Source organism: Primulina tabacum, chromosome 17 (genome assembly GCF_025594145.1).
Source record: "Primulina tabacum isolate GXHZ01 chromosome 17, ASM2559414v2, whole genome shotgun sequence".
Taxonomy (NCBI): domain Eukaryota; kingdom Viridiplantae; phylum Streptophyta; class Magnoliopsida; order Lamiales; family Gesneriaceae; genus Primulina; species Primulina tabacum.
Genome location: NC_134566.1, coordinates 11,290,694 through 11,302,632, shown reverse-complemented (window position 1 = coordinate 11,302,632; position 11,939 = coordinate 11,290,694). Strand labels below are relative to the sequence as shown.

The following is an 11,939-nucleotide window of genomic DNA, read 5'->3' as shown; positions in this document are numbered from 1 at the left end:
ACTTGATTGAAGAGAAAAGAAACAACATATACATGCCTGGAATTTGTTTTGACACAAAACAAATCAAAACGACGAATACAAGCGACGGAGTCGGAGTTGTGTTTGCTTTGTTTCCTATTTTATTCCTGCTGCTATGCACGATTTTCAGCTGTGTTTCTTCTGATAATTTCGAGCATATTAGTGTAGATGATGTTAGGGATGAAGGTGAATGATATAGGAGGTGTTAAGGGTCATAATATGCATTTAGGTGGGGAGTTACAAGTGCAAGAAGTTGAATAGTTTGAAATTCTCCTCCTTCCTTGTTGCCGATGGATTCTTGCATTTGTTTTTGTTGCATTACACGTGAGTTTGCTTGTAACTTGTTGAGGAAGGATTAAGGTTAATTATGGTGTTTGAATTACCCATAACTATGTAGCTTAAAGGTAGAAAGTGAATGCACCATAAAACCATTTAGTGTTAACTTTGAATGAGGTCTACTACAATTTTTGAATTGTCTTAACCAAATATTATTACTACTTCTTGCATGGTATAATAGTGTTTTAAATCTTGCATTTTAAATTCTTAAGGTTTAATACACTTATTATATATATTTTTAATGAATTACAATTTAATTTAGAATAGAACATTGCATGGCATGCTTGACTTAAAATTTATGTATTTAAATGTTATGTTTAAATTTCTTGACTATTTTATACCTAGCTTAATTCATCCTCCATTTATTTACATATTTTTTTTAAGCTTTAATTAAATATTAACCAAAAGAACTTATTTACCAACTTAACTCTAATTAATTTATTAAATCCCAAGGACATTCTTTTTCTTTAAATTAAATTATTATTTGACTTAACTTAAATTTAGGAATGTCTTTCTTATTATTAATCTTATCTCTAATCTTCAAACTCCGATCCGTCCTCGCGTATTTAATTGAAAAGATAAAACTAAACTTTTGCATTTAAAATAGTTATGACTTGTCAAATATCAAAATGAATTAGACCCTTCATATATATATATATATATAAAAATCATTTTTAAATTTAAATAGTAATAATTATGCATGGCTTATACGTAGTCTGATTTTCGGGTCGTTACATGGTGCACTCGGTTGATACCTTCGGTTGTCTTAGGTAATGGCTTGGTTTGTGGTTGGCTTTTAGCCCTTAGCCATGGTCCAAGTCATGCCTTGGGATGTTGGTAAGAGTCTCTGAGTGGTGGCTCAAGCCAATGTCCAATTATTTCAGAGATATACCTCACGCACACCCAACAGCAACCGCTGTAATTTTCCGTTCTTGACAGCAACTTTAGGTTGCGGTTTTCTTGGTGGTTTGAGTTCTTGGTTGGCTTTTAGCCCATGGCCTTGGACTGGACAGTACCTTAATGAGTTAGGAAAGTCGTGTTTTTGGCCGTTCGTGATTTGGTCGAGTTTAGAGGTCGTATGAGAATTTACGGCGAAAGGTGCCAAAATGACTCTCGAAAGAGTGTTTTATGTTTTTGGATTCCTTTCACCCATTTTCGTGTTTTACAGTTATTATGCATATTTTTCAGTATGTTTGGGGTATTTTTAATCATGGTTAAACGTCGGTTTAATGTTGGTTCGGGTTGGTACGAAGCCATGGTTAAAAATCAAGTTGTTGGTCCGAATCGTCTCGTTTTTGGTTCTATTGTTAAGATTTTGTCAAGTTAAGATTTATTTCATGTGTCACATATTAGTAGTAAGTCGCAGCAAGCCTGGGAACGATCCAACTCATCCGGTAAAAAATAAGGTTATAATTATATTACGTGCATAAAAATATAAAATGTTTATTTTTGAGATATATGCGATATGTCTTGTGGCCACCTTATGCTTATGGGTTTGGAAGTCGGTAGGAACAACCGAGGACCTCTCCGCCCGGTGACTTACGACCGGTTATGATTATGTATGGGTACGGACATCCAGTCCAAGGGCTGTGGTTGATCTCTACCGCCCAGTATACTGTGGTTTAGTCTGATCAGGCGCTTACGCTATGTTATGGGCCACTTGCTTAGAAACATTTATCTCTACCAGAAAATTATGATATGTTATGACAGAAGCTTTTACGTATGAATTTTCAGATATGCACGTAGTTATAATTATTCATGATACGATTTTCACCATACGCTCTACGATACTTTATTTTTATGATGCATGCGATTTTATGTTATATTTACTTGTTATTCACGATATATACATGTTGAGTCTTTAGACTCACTAGACTTGATTGTTGTAGGTATTGATGAGGTCGGGACCGCGGACGGAGACCAGTGAGCGATCTTGGGACAGCAGTAGTAAACCCGAGGACCTCATGATTTAATTTATGCACCTTTTATTATTCAAACTCAATTTTAATACGTTGGATTATTTTTAAGTTGATGTTTACATTGAATTATTTTTAAATTGTTGGTTGAAAACAATATTTGTTTCCGCTGTTATTTTAAAGTTAAAATTATTTACATATTTACTTTAATTAAATGGGACAAGATAATTATTTATTTAGAAAATTTTTAATAATTCCGCAAAATTATGAATACGAAATACGGGCCTTTACAACTGATCTATGAATAAAACATGACAGTTTTCTCACACAATGAGGGAATTGTGCTTCTAATCTAAGCTTGTAACACTTTGAAGTGTTCCCTCAAATCTGTGTTGAATGCTTGTAAGCTGATGTGCAGTATGCATGTCCTTCTTCTTGTGATCTTCACACACTCTTATTTTTCCACACCCTCTAATATATTAATCATCTTGGTCTGGTATTTATGGTGGAAATGAGACCGTACACCAAGACTCATCAAATATGTTCGTTGCAATTTGAATCTGTTCCTTGAAATATATTTGTACTTTCCGACAGCCATTCTAGAATGTTTTGGCTTTAAGCACTGCTGCAATGTCTATTATTGTCCTTTGACTGGACATAAGCTTTTCCTCAATACGCACAGCTGGTTTCCATTTGAATAAGCTTGTCGTGTTCTACAAACTGATCGATTCTTAACTGATGTTCTGAATTGGTCAGCTTAATTGATCTTGAACTGGTTTGGTGAAATCAGTTGGCTCGTGTTGGAACATTTCATGTTCGCAATTTTACTTGATCTTGATGTTAACAGAACTAGTTATTTTGTTACTAATGAACTTACCTAAGTGTGCAGTTAGCTGAACATAACTGAAGCTATGGAAGAATGCAAACTGAAAGTACAAACTGATTAATCGAATTGAACTAGTTCAACTGATGAATTGTAAACCAGTTCAACTGATTGTCCAGCTGATAGGTGGTTCAACAGAAGATCTTCAGAAGCCTGGCCAGCTGATGAAGAGCTCAGATGACTAGTTCAACTGACGAGTCAACTGAGTTCACCAGCCCAACTGAAGATCAGTTCAGATGACAAGTTTAGAGCATCAGTTAGATCCAATAAGTTGCAGAACACGACAAGCTTATTCAATGGGAAAGGTACTAAAGTTATTGTCCAGTAAAAGGACAATAATAGACGTTGCATCAATGTTTAAAACCAAAAAGTTCCAGAATGGCTTTCGGAAAGTACACACATATTTCGAGGAACAGATTCAAAATGTAATGGATAAAATAATTGAGTCTCACTGTACGATCAAACTTCCCACCTATAAATAGAAGATGAAGATAAGTGAGAAAAGAAAAGGGCATGAACAAGAGAGAAAAGAAGGGCACTCATATTGCACATCAGATTACAAGGAAGCAATCAGCCTCGAAAATCAGCCCAGTCGAGGGAACACTCCAAAGTTATATCAGCTTAGTTTAGAAGCTTTTTTCCTCGGTGTGTGAGAACACCTTCCCGTTGTATTCATTGTTCAATTCTCACATACTCACACACTATTACTCACATATATCAGAGAGGAGAGCTTAAAAGATCAGTTGATTGAGCATATCTAGCTTGTTTGAGAGAATGGAGCTAATGAGCAAGGAATCAGTAAATAAAGAGTTCCTGAGCTAAGAGCTAAAGCGAGCCAGCCTAGTAGCTGGGCCTTCTTTAAAGAGTTGAGCTGAGTTAAATGAATAAGGGAGGGCTGCTTGAGTGAGTCTTTCACAAAGACATTAAACTTGTGTATGTAGTCTTTGATACACAGACGTTAAAAAAGTGTTTGCTGGAAGGTGTTGCCTTGTGTCTATGCTAGGAGTTCAGTTAGGAAGTAGGGTAAGTCCTAATCTGAGTGGGTTTATACACGGTATTGTATAAATCAAAGTCTTATAGTGTATCCTACCTGAGGAGGTAGAAGGGGTGACGTAGGAGCAGTTGAAGTTTCCGAACATCCATAAACTTATCTTGTGTTATTTCTGTTTAATTGCTTGTTTTTGTTCTTAACTGATTTGATCAGTTCAGCTGATATCAGATCAGTTCTTTCCATAACTGAAGTTATATAAGCCGAGACTGATCCCATGTAATTTTCAGTTATTCAGTTGCACAAGTTATAAAACTGATTAGCTTTCTTAACGAATTATCATTTCGAGTATTTTCCACTTGGTTTAAAACCAAACTCGATCTAATTCATAGGTGTTTACATTCTTAGAACATGAGATATTGCAGCTCATTGAGAATATTGTGTTTGAAGAACCTTCAAATGTTCCTGAACCATTCTATTAGCTCGTCATCTGAACTGATTTCACTGCTTCAGTTGAACTGGTCAGTTAGGCTCTTCATCAGTTGAGCTCTTAATCAGCTGGTCGGGCTTCTGAATATCTTCTTCTGAACCATCTATCAGCTGAACAATCAGTTGAATTGGTCTTTGATATATCAGTTGAACTGATTCAGTTTGGACAATCAGTTGGCGCTTTCAGTTTTGCGTCTTGATAGCATCAGTTTTGGCTCGATAACTGATATGTTTGAATCTTGATCAGTTTTAGCTTCTGCGCACTTAGGTAAATTCATTAGAAACAAAATAACAAGTTTTGTTAACATCAAAATCAAGATTGTGAACATCAAATATTCCAACAAAGCACCGCAGCGACAAGGAAGAAGCGCCACAGAGCTAAGGCTTGAAGGGGGGAAAAAAGCGCCTAGGCGCCATATTTGCAGCGCCGCAGCGCCAGGACTGTCGAAGGGAAAGTGCCGAGGTGCTACAACCCAGTGCCGCAACGCCAGGATCACTGAACCACAAGCGCCTAGGCAGTACACCTCAAGCGTTGCGGCTCTACACCTAGACTTCACAAACGGGCAGCACCGCGGCGCTAGCATACGCGAAAAATGGAGAATTGGGCTTTATTTGACGGTCTCTAGAGAAGGATAAAAAGAAGAATAGGGTTTCAAAGAGAGGGCAACCATTTTTTGGGAGAGAAAGGACATGAGAGACGAGAGCACACATTGGAGACAAATTGGAACGCGAGGATTGATCTCAACGACGAATCTGGGGACAAAGACGCCACTTTTGATTTGTTATTTAATCTTTCACCTTTTTTAATTCTTGTGTTGAGATGTCTAAATCTTCAAACATGCTTTGTTTTTTTTAGATTTCATTATGCACTAACTTTTCAATTCTAGAGGACGATGTAGCTTTGTTGACACGATAATTTTGACTTAGTTGTTTATATGATTGAATTTCTTTTGGTTTAATTGTGTTTCCTAGTGCTTATCGATTTCAATTTACTAGCCGTAAATTGTTTGTTATCTTATTAATTCTAAAACTCGATAGAGGGACTAGAATTATGGAGACATCGTTAAATGTTTATATCGTTCGGAAGGCGTATAACTTTAGCGAGGCCTAGATAAGATCATTGTTTTCTTATATCATCTAAACTTCTATTTTTTTAGGAATGTTTGGGTCTAAGTTTGAATGATACAATTTATTCGTCACTTGGGAAAAGTGAATAAAATAATTAAATGTTCTTGGCTATTGAACGAATGGAATTCATGAATATAAAGTCAACCGGGAATAGTTATCGTGAAAACTAAGTGAAATTGCTCCTCTAGATATTTTCTATCATTGATATTTTCTCACTTCGGTTATTCGATTACTATTTATTTACAATTAATTCGTTTTAAGTAAACCAACCTTTAATTTATTCTTCTAGATAAAGTAGTGACTATTTTAACTACAAGCACTGATATATTTTTATATATACACTCATCCTGGGAACGATACTTTACTCTCTTTAATTAAAACTTGACAACCGTGCGGTTGTCAGCGGAAAATACGCGACAATACAACTCTTTGTACAAACTCATTTCAACTTAAGACTTATCTATTGTTTAATTAAAACTCCTAACACACTCGATTGCAGGTCGTAAACTCACAATCCGCATAATATTTAACGTTTTTTGTGTCAAGACTACAAATACAATCTTTAATGTCTTTTTGTTAACATTCATTCATCTAAACTTTGATGCTCCACTCTCATGTGTAAGTGTTAGTGATTGTGTGTGAGAAATTTTTCATTGTATGTATATATCAAATGTATAGTCACACTTATGTTTGCTCTCATTTTAGCTAATGTAGAATGCCCATGATTTGAATCTCATTCCAAAATTTGTATTTGATCTCCAATATGTTGTATTCACGGCCTCCAATAGTGATATAGATTTTAGATAAAAGAATATGACCGTTTGAAAATGTTGTGTACAGATTCAGATATTGCAACAGTCACATTCGTATTTCTGGCCATTTTGCGAAACTAGGTTGTTGATGGTCTGATCTGATATGCCATCATATCAGCTTGGTTTGACCTGGTCCGATCTCTTTGCTTTGACTTGAGCTGAACCAAGTCAAGCTGATTAAGTCGAGATGTTCTGTTCTTTTGAATAAAACTCTTGATTCATCGATTTTTGGGCAAAGTGATAAACATAAAAGTTGTAGCATTTCTCTTGGCTTTCCATGGAATCAAGAATCACACAATTTCAAGTTCTTATGAGATAGATATTCACAACAGATCAGACAGTTAGTAATCTAGAACATGTTCTTTATTCAGTGCAGAATCATCAAATTCATTATGGTTTATTATTATTTTTATTTGATTTATACTTTTGACTTGTTAAGATGATTTTTATTCATTTTCTAATCTTCATAACTCATACTAAATAGTTCCATTTGAATAACTGAGCTTAGAGATATTACCAATGTACCATAACTGGTCAGACTGAGCTGATTGTTGTTTCTATTTATGTCAGGTCGATCTTACGACTAATATTTCGCCTAGATAATATCTGAACTTACTTAGATTTTGTGAAGTAGGACTTGTGGAAAATTGAGTTCTCTATTCGGTCGTTTTAGTGGTTTGTCATTTTCATCATTGAGCTATGAGATATCATCAAAACACAGCAGCTCGCCATATTTTAATCTTTTATTATTTCAAATTTCAGCTTCCCACTTGAACTAACAACTTGACACTTGAGTAATATATTAAAAAGTCAAATAACAAATTTTGTTATCATCGAAATCATGATTGCTTGTGTTTCTCAACCCAACAGATACATTTCGGTTTTTCATTTTGTTTGATACTTTTTCAGATTTTTTATTTTATACTTGTTCATATATTTTTGAATTTTTAAAGATCGATAAATTTTATTTTATTTTTAGAAAAACTTTTGGTTGGTAAATATTTGTTTGTTCATTTTTCATACTAAAAGGTAGCCAATCTTCCTAGGAGTTATATTTCATATTCTTTTATTGCCCACTTAATTATTATATGTTAAAAAATTATGTCATACATGTTATATAACGCACATAGATATGTCATTTGCTAAAAATATTGTTTTTTTTAAAGTAGGGGTAAGCAGAAATCAAACCAATCCAAATCGATTTGATATTTAATCGATCACATTATATAAAATTCACCAAATCAAAAAATTAGTTTGGTTCAAAGTTTTGCAGAAAAAAATCCTAAGTAAACCAATTTCATAAATATATTATTTTTATTATACATATGTATATATTATTTGATTTTGTGTTCGTATTATATCAAATCTAGTTAAATATATGTGTACATATTGATATTTATCTATTTTTATGTGATATTTGTAATGATGTTATCATACTTTACAATGTGAAGTGATTAATATCTATATTCATATTGGTATTTATCTAATTATATTAGCTAGTTTAGAAAATTTAAATTATGTTTAAAAATATTCAAAATACCCTGAATTTATTGAAAAACCAAAATGTTTTCGTAAAAGATGGTAATAATACAATTAACAAAGAGGTGAGTCGAGGGAGTAACAAAAAAAATCCATATATAACCATGTTCAAGGATTTTAAAGGTTGGTGTACTTCACAACCAAAAAATTTATGCTCCTCAAACAAGAGGAAGGGTTCACAACACAATGAAAGAAGGGATGAGATGCCTGGTAAGATGAATCAATCAATGTGCTAGGGAACGACATTGGAAATGAAAAGCAATCAAGGAACCATATGCATGTTGTTACTAATCGTCTTTATCATCCTGGATTATACAAAGATGTGACTAATAGTGGCCGGCTTTCATATAGTAAATATTGAAACATATGTCATGGGGTACAAACATTCAAAGAGGAGTCGAAAAGAAAAATATAATATAAGCATTATGATTCGTTTAATCATGTCACTCTAGTTTATTGTACTTTTAAGAATATTTTTCAAGAGAAAATCAACAAGATGATTCTCACATGCCACAAAAAAAAATCATGGTCATTGGTAAAGATTTGTTTCACCCTATGGTCTTTACGAATGCGAATTTCTCAGATTTAAAACCATTATTGGATCAGCAAAGAAACTGAGGAAGCATATAATCAAAAGATAAATTAAAGAGATGCTAGATCTATAAGGAAAAGATATTTGAAGTGAGAAAATGTCTGATTATGCTATTGTTATGAAGTAGAATCTGTATAACAGGAAAATTGGTCAGGGGAGTTATACCATAAAGGCGAGAGAGTCCATGACCTTTCGGTCTAGGAACAAACACTTGTTAAAGATTAATAATTATTATTGCAATAATTTGAAATAATACATTATCCTAATATGTGTAAGTAAGGAAGAGACGCCTACTTACAGTGGACGCTTTTATGCAATTGCAATAACTTAAATCCGATTTTAAGTTATATATGCAGTTGAAATTAGTCATAATTTGTTGTTTACATTATTTTTGTTATTAGGAAAATAAAAAGATATTGGTCTTAATTTATTGCATAAATAAACAACTGGCGGGCATTAGATGAAGCTAAATATAATTTATTCTTCAAGTTGAACTTATCGCCGATATGCATGCGATTCAAAATACATAATGAATTTAAGGGGAGATCAATAAGCTAGATTGATCATTATTTAACACCAGCACAGTGTACACGCCGTCAATTATTTATCCATTAGTTTTTGCATGTTAACAGGAGTAAAAGAGAAAAGGGTCGTAGCAAGCCTAAAGTTTTATTATAAAACGGTAATTATCTTTAGGAGAAAAGTCATAGCAAGCCTAAAGTTTTATTATAAAACGGTAATTATCTTTAGCTACTCAATATTTCTTTTTATATTTATTTATAAAACTCCATGATCCAGAGTGGGAGAACACAACAAATTGTTCGAGATTCTTTGAATCCTGCTTGCTTCGCCAATGAATGAAATTCATTTTCTGTCCTCTCCTTACCACCGGGACTAAATGCTAGCATAACCATGTCAGATTGCAAATTACATTTAAAATCTTCTGCTGGGGTCTCTGAAAGGATATGCTCCACAACGATGATTTTTCCGTTATTTGGAAGTGCTTCATGGCATCTCTTCAGTATTTTTATGCAATTCGTATCGCTCCAGTCATGAAGAATCCACTGTGGATTCGGTAAAAAAAAAATTTGAATCAGTCTAATAAGAAAATAATCATAAAAATATTATTACAAAGTTGTAAGAAACTATTGGGAATCAAATATTATGAAAAAGCATTCCTTTTTTTAAAACGGATGGAAAACTAATGTGAACAACGGTTTAATTATATGTATTGAATAAAATATATTTTTCTTATAATGCCACTATATTGCCACATTGAAAAGGAAAAAAAAAAAGAGCTGGCGATGTTTACAATGAACTTCTATAATAGCATCAGTTAAGCATTTCGTAAAGACAATAACATATATAAAGTAGTTGTTATAAAAGTTTATTTTATAGTCACGCTTCCACATACATGACTTAGGTGTAGCATTTATTATTATTATCATTATTGCTGAACAATTTAGAAGGCTAACAAAATGATGAATATCTATATACATATACATACACAAACACGCACATATATTATATATTGAAAACAATTTCACCTTCATGATAATGGCTTCGCCTTTTGGAACACTAACGAACATGTCTCCACCCATGTGCTCCATGCCTGATCAATACAAAAAGGTCGGCCAAGTTTAAGTTTCACGTAAACCATCAAATTAAATTAAAAAGCGAGCTCCAAACACAAATATTTCAATGGAACCGATTTAAAATACATTACAAAGAACCAACACAAATATTTCACATACTTGCAAAAGATGGTGCGTCTCGAATAACGTGGGGCAAATCAAAATTAATGCCCTTCATAGTTGGATTCTTGGATAGGATCATGCGCAGGGAACCACCGATTCCACCTCCAACATCGACCAAAGTCCTCAGACCCTTGAATCCCTCGTACGTATCTACAATTCTTTTCATCAACATTGTCGAAAAATTGGACATTGCTATATTAAAACCCTTGTTAAATCTTGGATCTGTGCCGTGATACTCGAATGTGCTCATTTTATATACTTTTTCAACAGGAAGTCCCCCCTCGAGAATTGCATCTTTCAGGTGGTACCTACACATACAATTATTAATGATTACACATGCACACATATAGTACGTGTAGAGGTTGGAATGTAGTTGATACTTGCCAAGTCTCCAAGTAAACCTTGTCTAGGCTCATGATCAACAAAGGGGCTAGAGAAACTCCATCATCATTCTTGGTGTAGAACTTGCAGACCGGAGCCAAGGAATACAGCCGCTCAACGCCGCCATCAGGCAGGGTTTTCACTCGACAATTTAAAATAGAATAGCTCGCAAGCAGGCGGAGGATTCTGTCCACCATGTTATGCGCCTCTGGATTGTTGGTGGGAATTTTCGCGGCGAGTTCTCTTGGTGAAATAAAGGCGTCGGGCCCCTTATTCTTCATGAGTTCAAGGAGGTCGAGCTCCAGTGCCACTTTGAGGACATTAGGTAGCACTGAAAAAGAGGCTAGTTGCATGGCGAATAAGAAAGAAGCCTCGTCCCCTTGTGCAACCTCCATTTTTGTATTCATTTTTCCTGAAAAGATCGAGAACAAGAAGCAACACTTTGGGTAGGAGTGTGCATATGCAGAGACAAACATATTTATAGTAGCTTAGTTTGTAGTAATTGCTATAAATTGTTTTTTTCATATAATATAAATAAAATTAAGCCATATTGTTTTAATCAAAATTAATTTTTTTTGCATTAATATATATATATATATATATAATCGTTGCATCAGGGAAATTAACATATATGTATGAATGGTGTATATATTTGTTTATTTGTTATAGAATAGGCCGGATATCATTAATCGTTGGTCAAATTACGTTTTAGTTAGGACACATTCCCCGAAATCCATGCCACCCAAGAGAGCTGCATGCATTTTGCTGTCTAAGTCATAATCTATATTATATATATTATTATACTTTAACGTATCATATTAACTAAATTTGATATGTTGATGTGGTACAAAAGTTTTTTTTACATTTTTTATTCGTAATATTTGTTAGTTAATTTTGTTGGTGTACGTTTATTAGTAATTTTTATATGTCTCTCTATTTTTTCGGATTTTTCTCCAATTTATCTATAATTTATCTAAAAATTCAAACTATCTTAGTAAATTTTATCTAATCAGTAATCTATAAATATCATATTCTAATAAAATAATATATGTATTTTACACCAAATTATCAAAGAAAAAAAATTAATATGACATGTATCA

General features: G+C 33.6%; 1 protein-coding gene across 1 annotated transcript; it reads right to left on the bottom strand.

The window, feature by feature from the left end:
- Positions 1–9,348: 9,348 nt before the first annotated feature.
- Positions 9,349–11,284, bottom strand: LOC142531197 (caffeic acid 3-O-methyltransferase 1-like). Its single transcript, XM_075637270.1, has 4 exons — positions 10,843–11,284; positions 10,456–10,766; positions 10,249–10,313; positions 9,349–9,765 (listed from the first exon to the last, which is right to left on the bottom strand). Exons 1-4 carry the CDS (start codon positions 11,244–11,246, stop codon positions 9,475–9,477), a joined length of 1,071 nt encoding a protein of 356 aa, XP_075493385.1. The 5' UTR covers positions 11,247–11,284; the 3' UTR covers positions 9,349–9,474.
- Between the last annotated feature and the right edge of the window lie 655 nt (positions 11,285–11,939).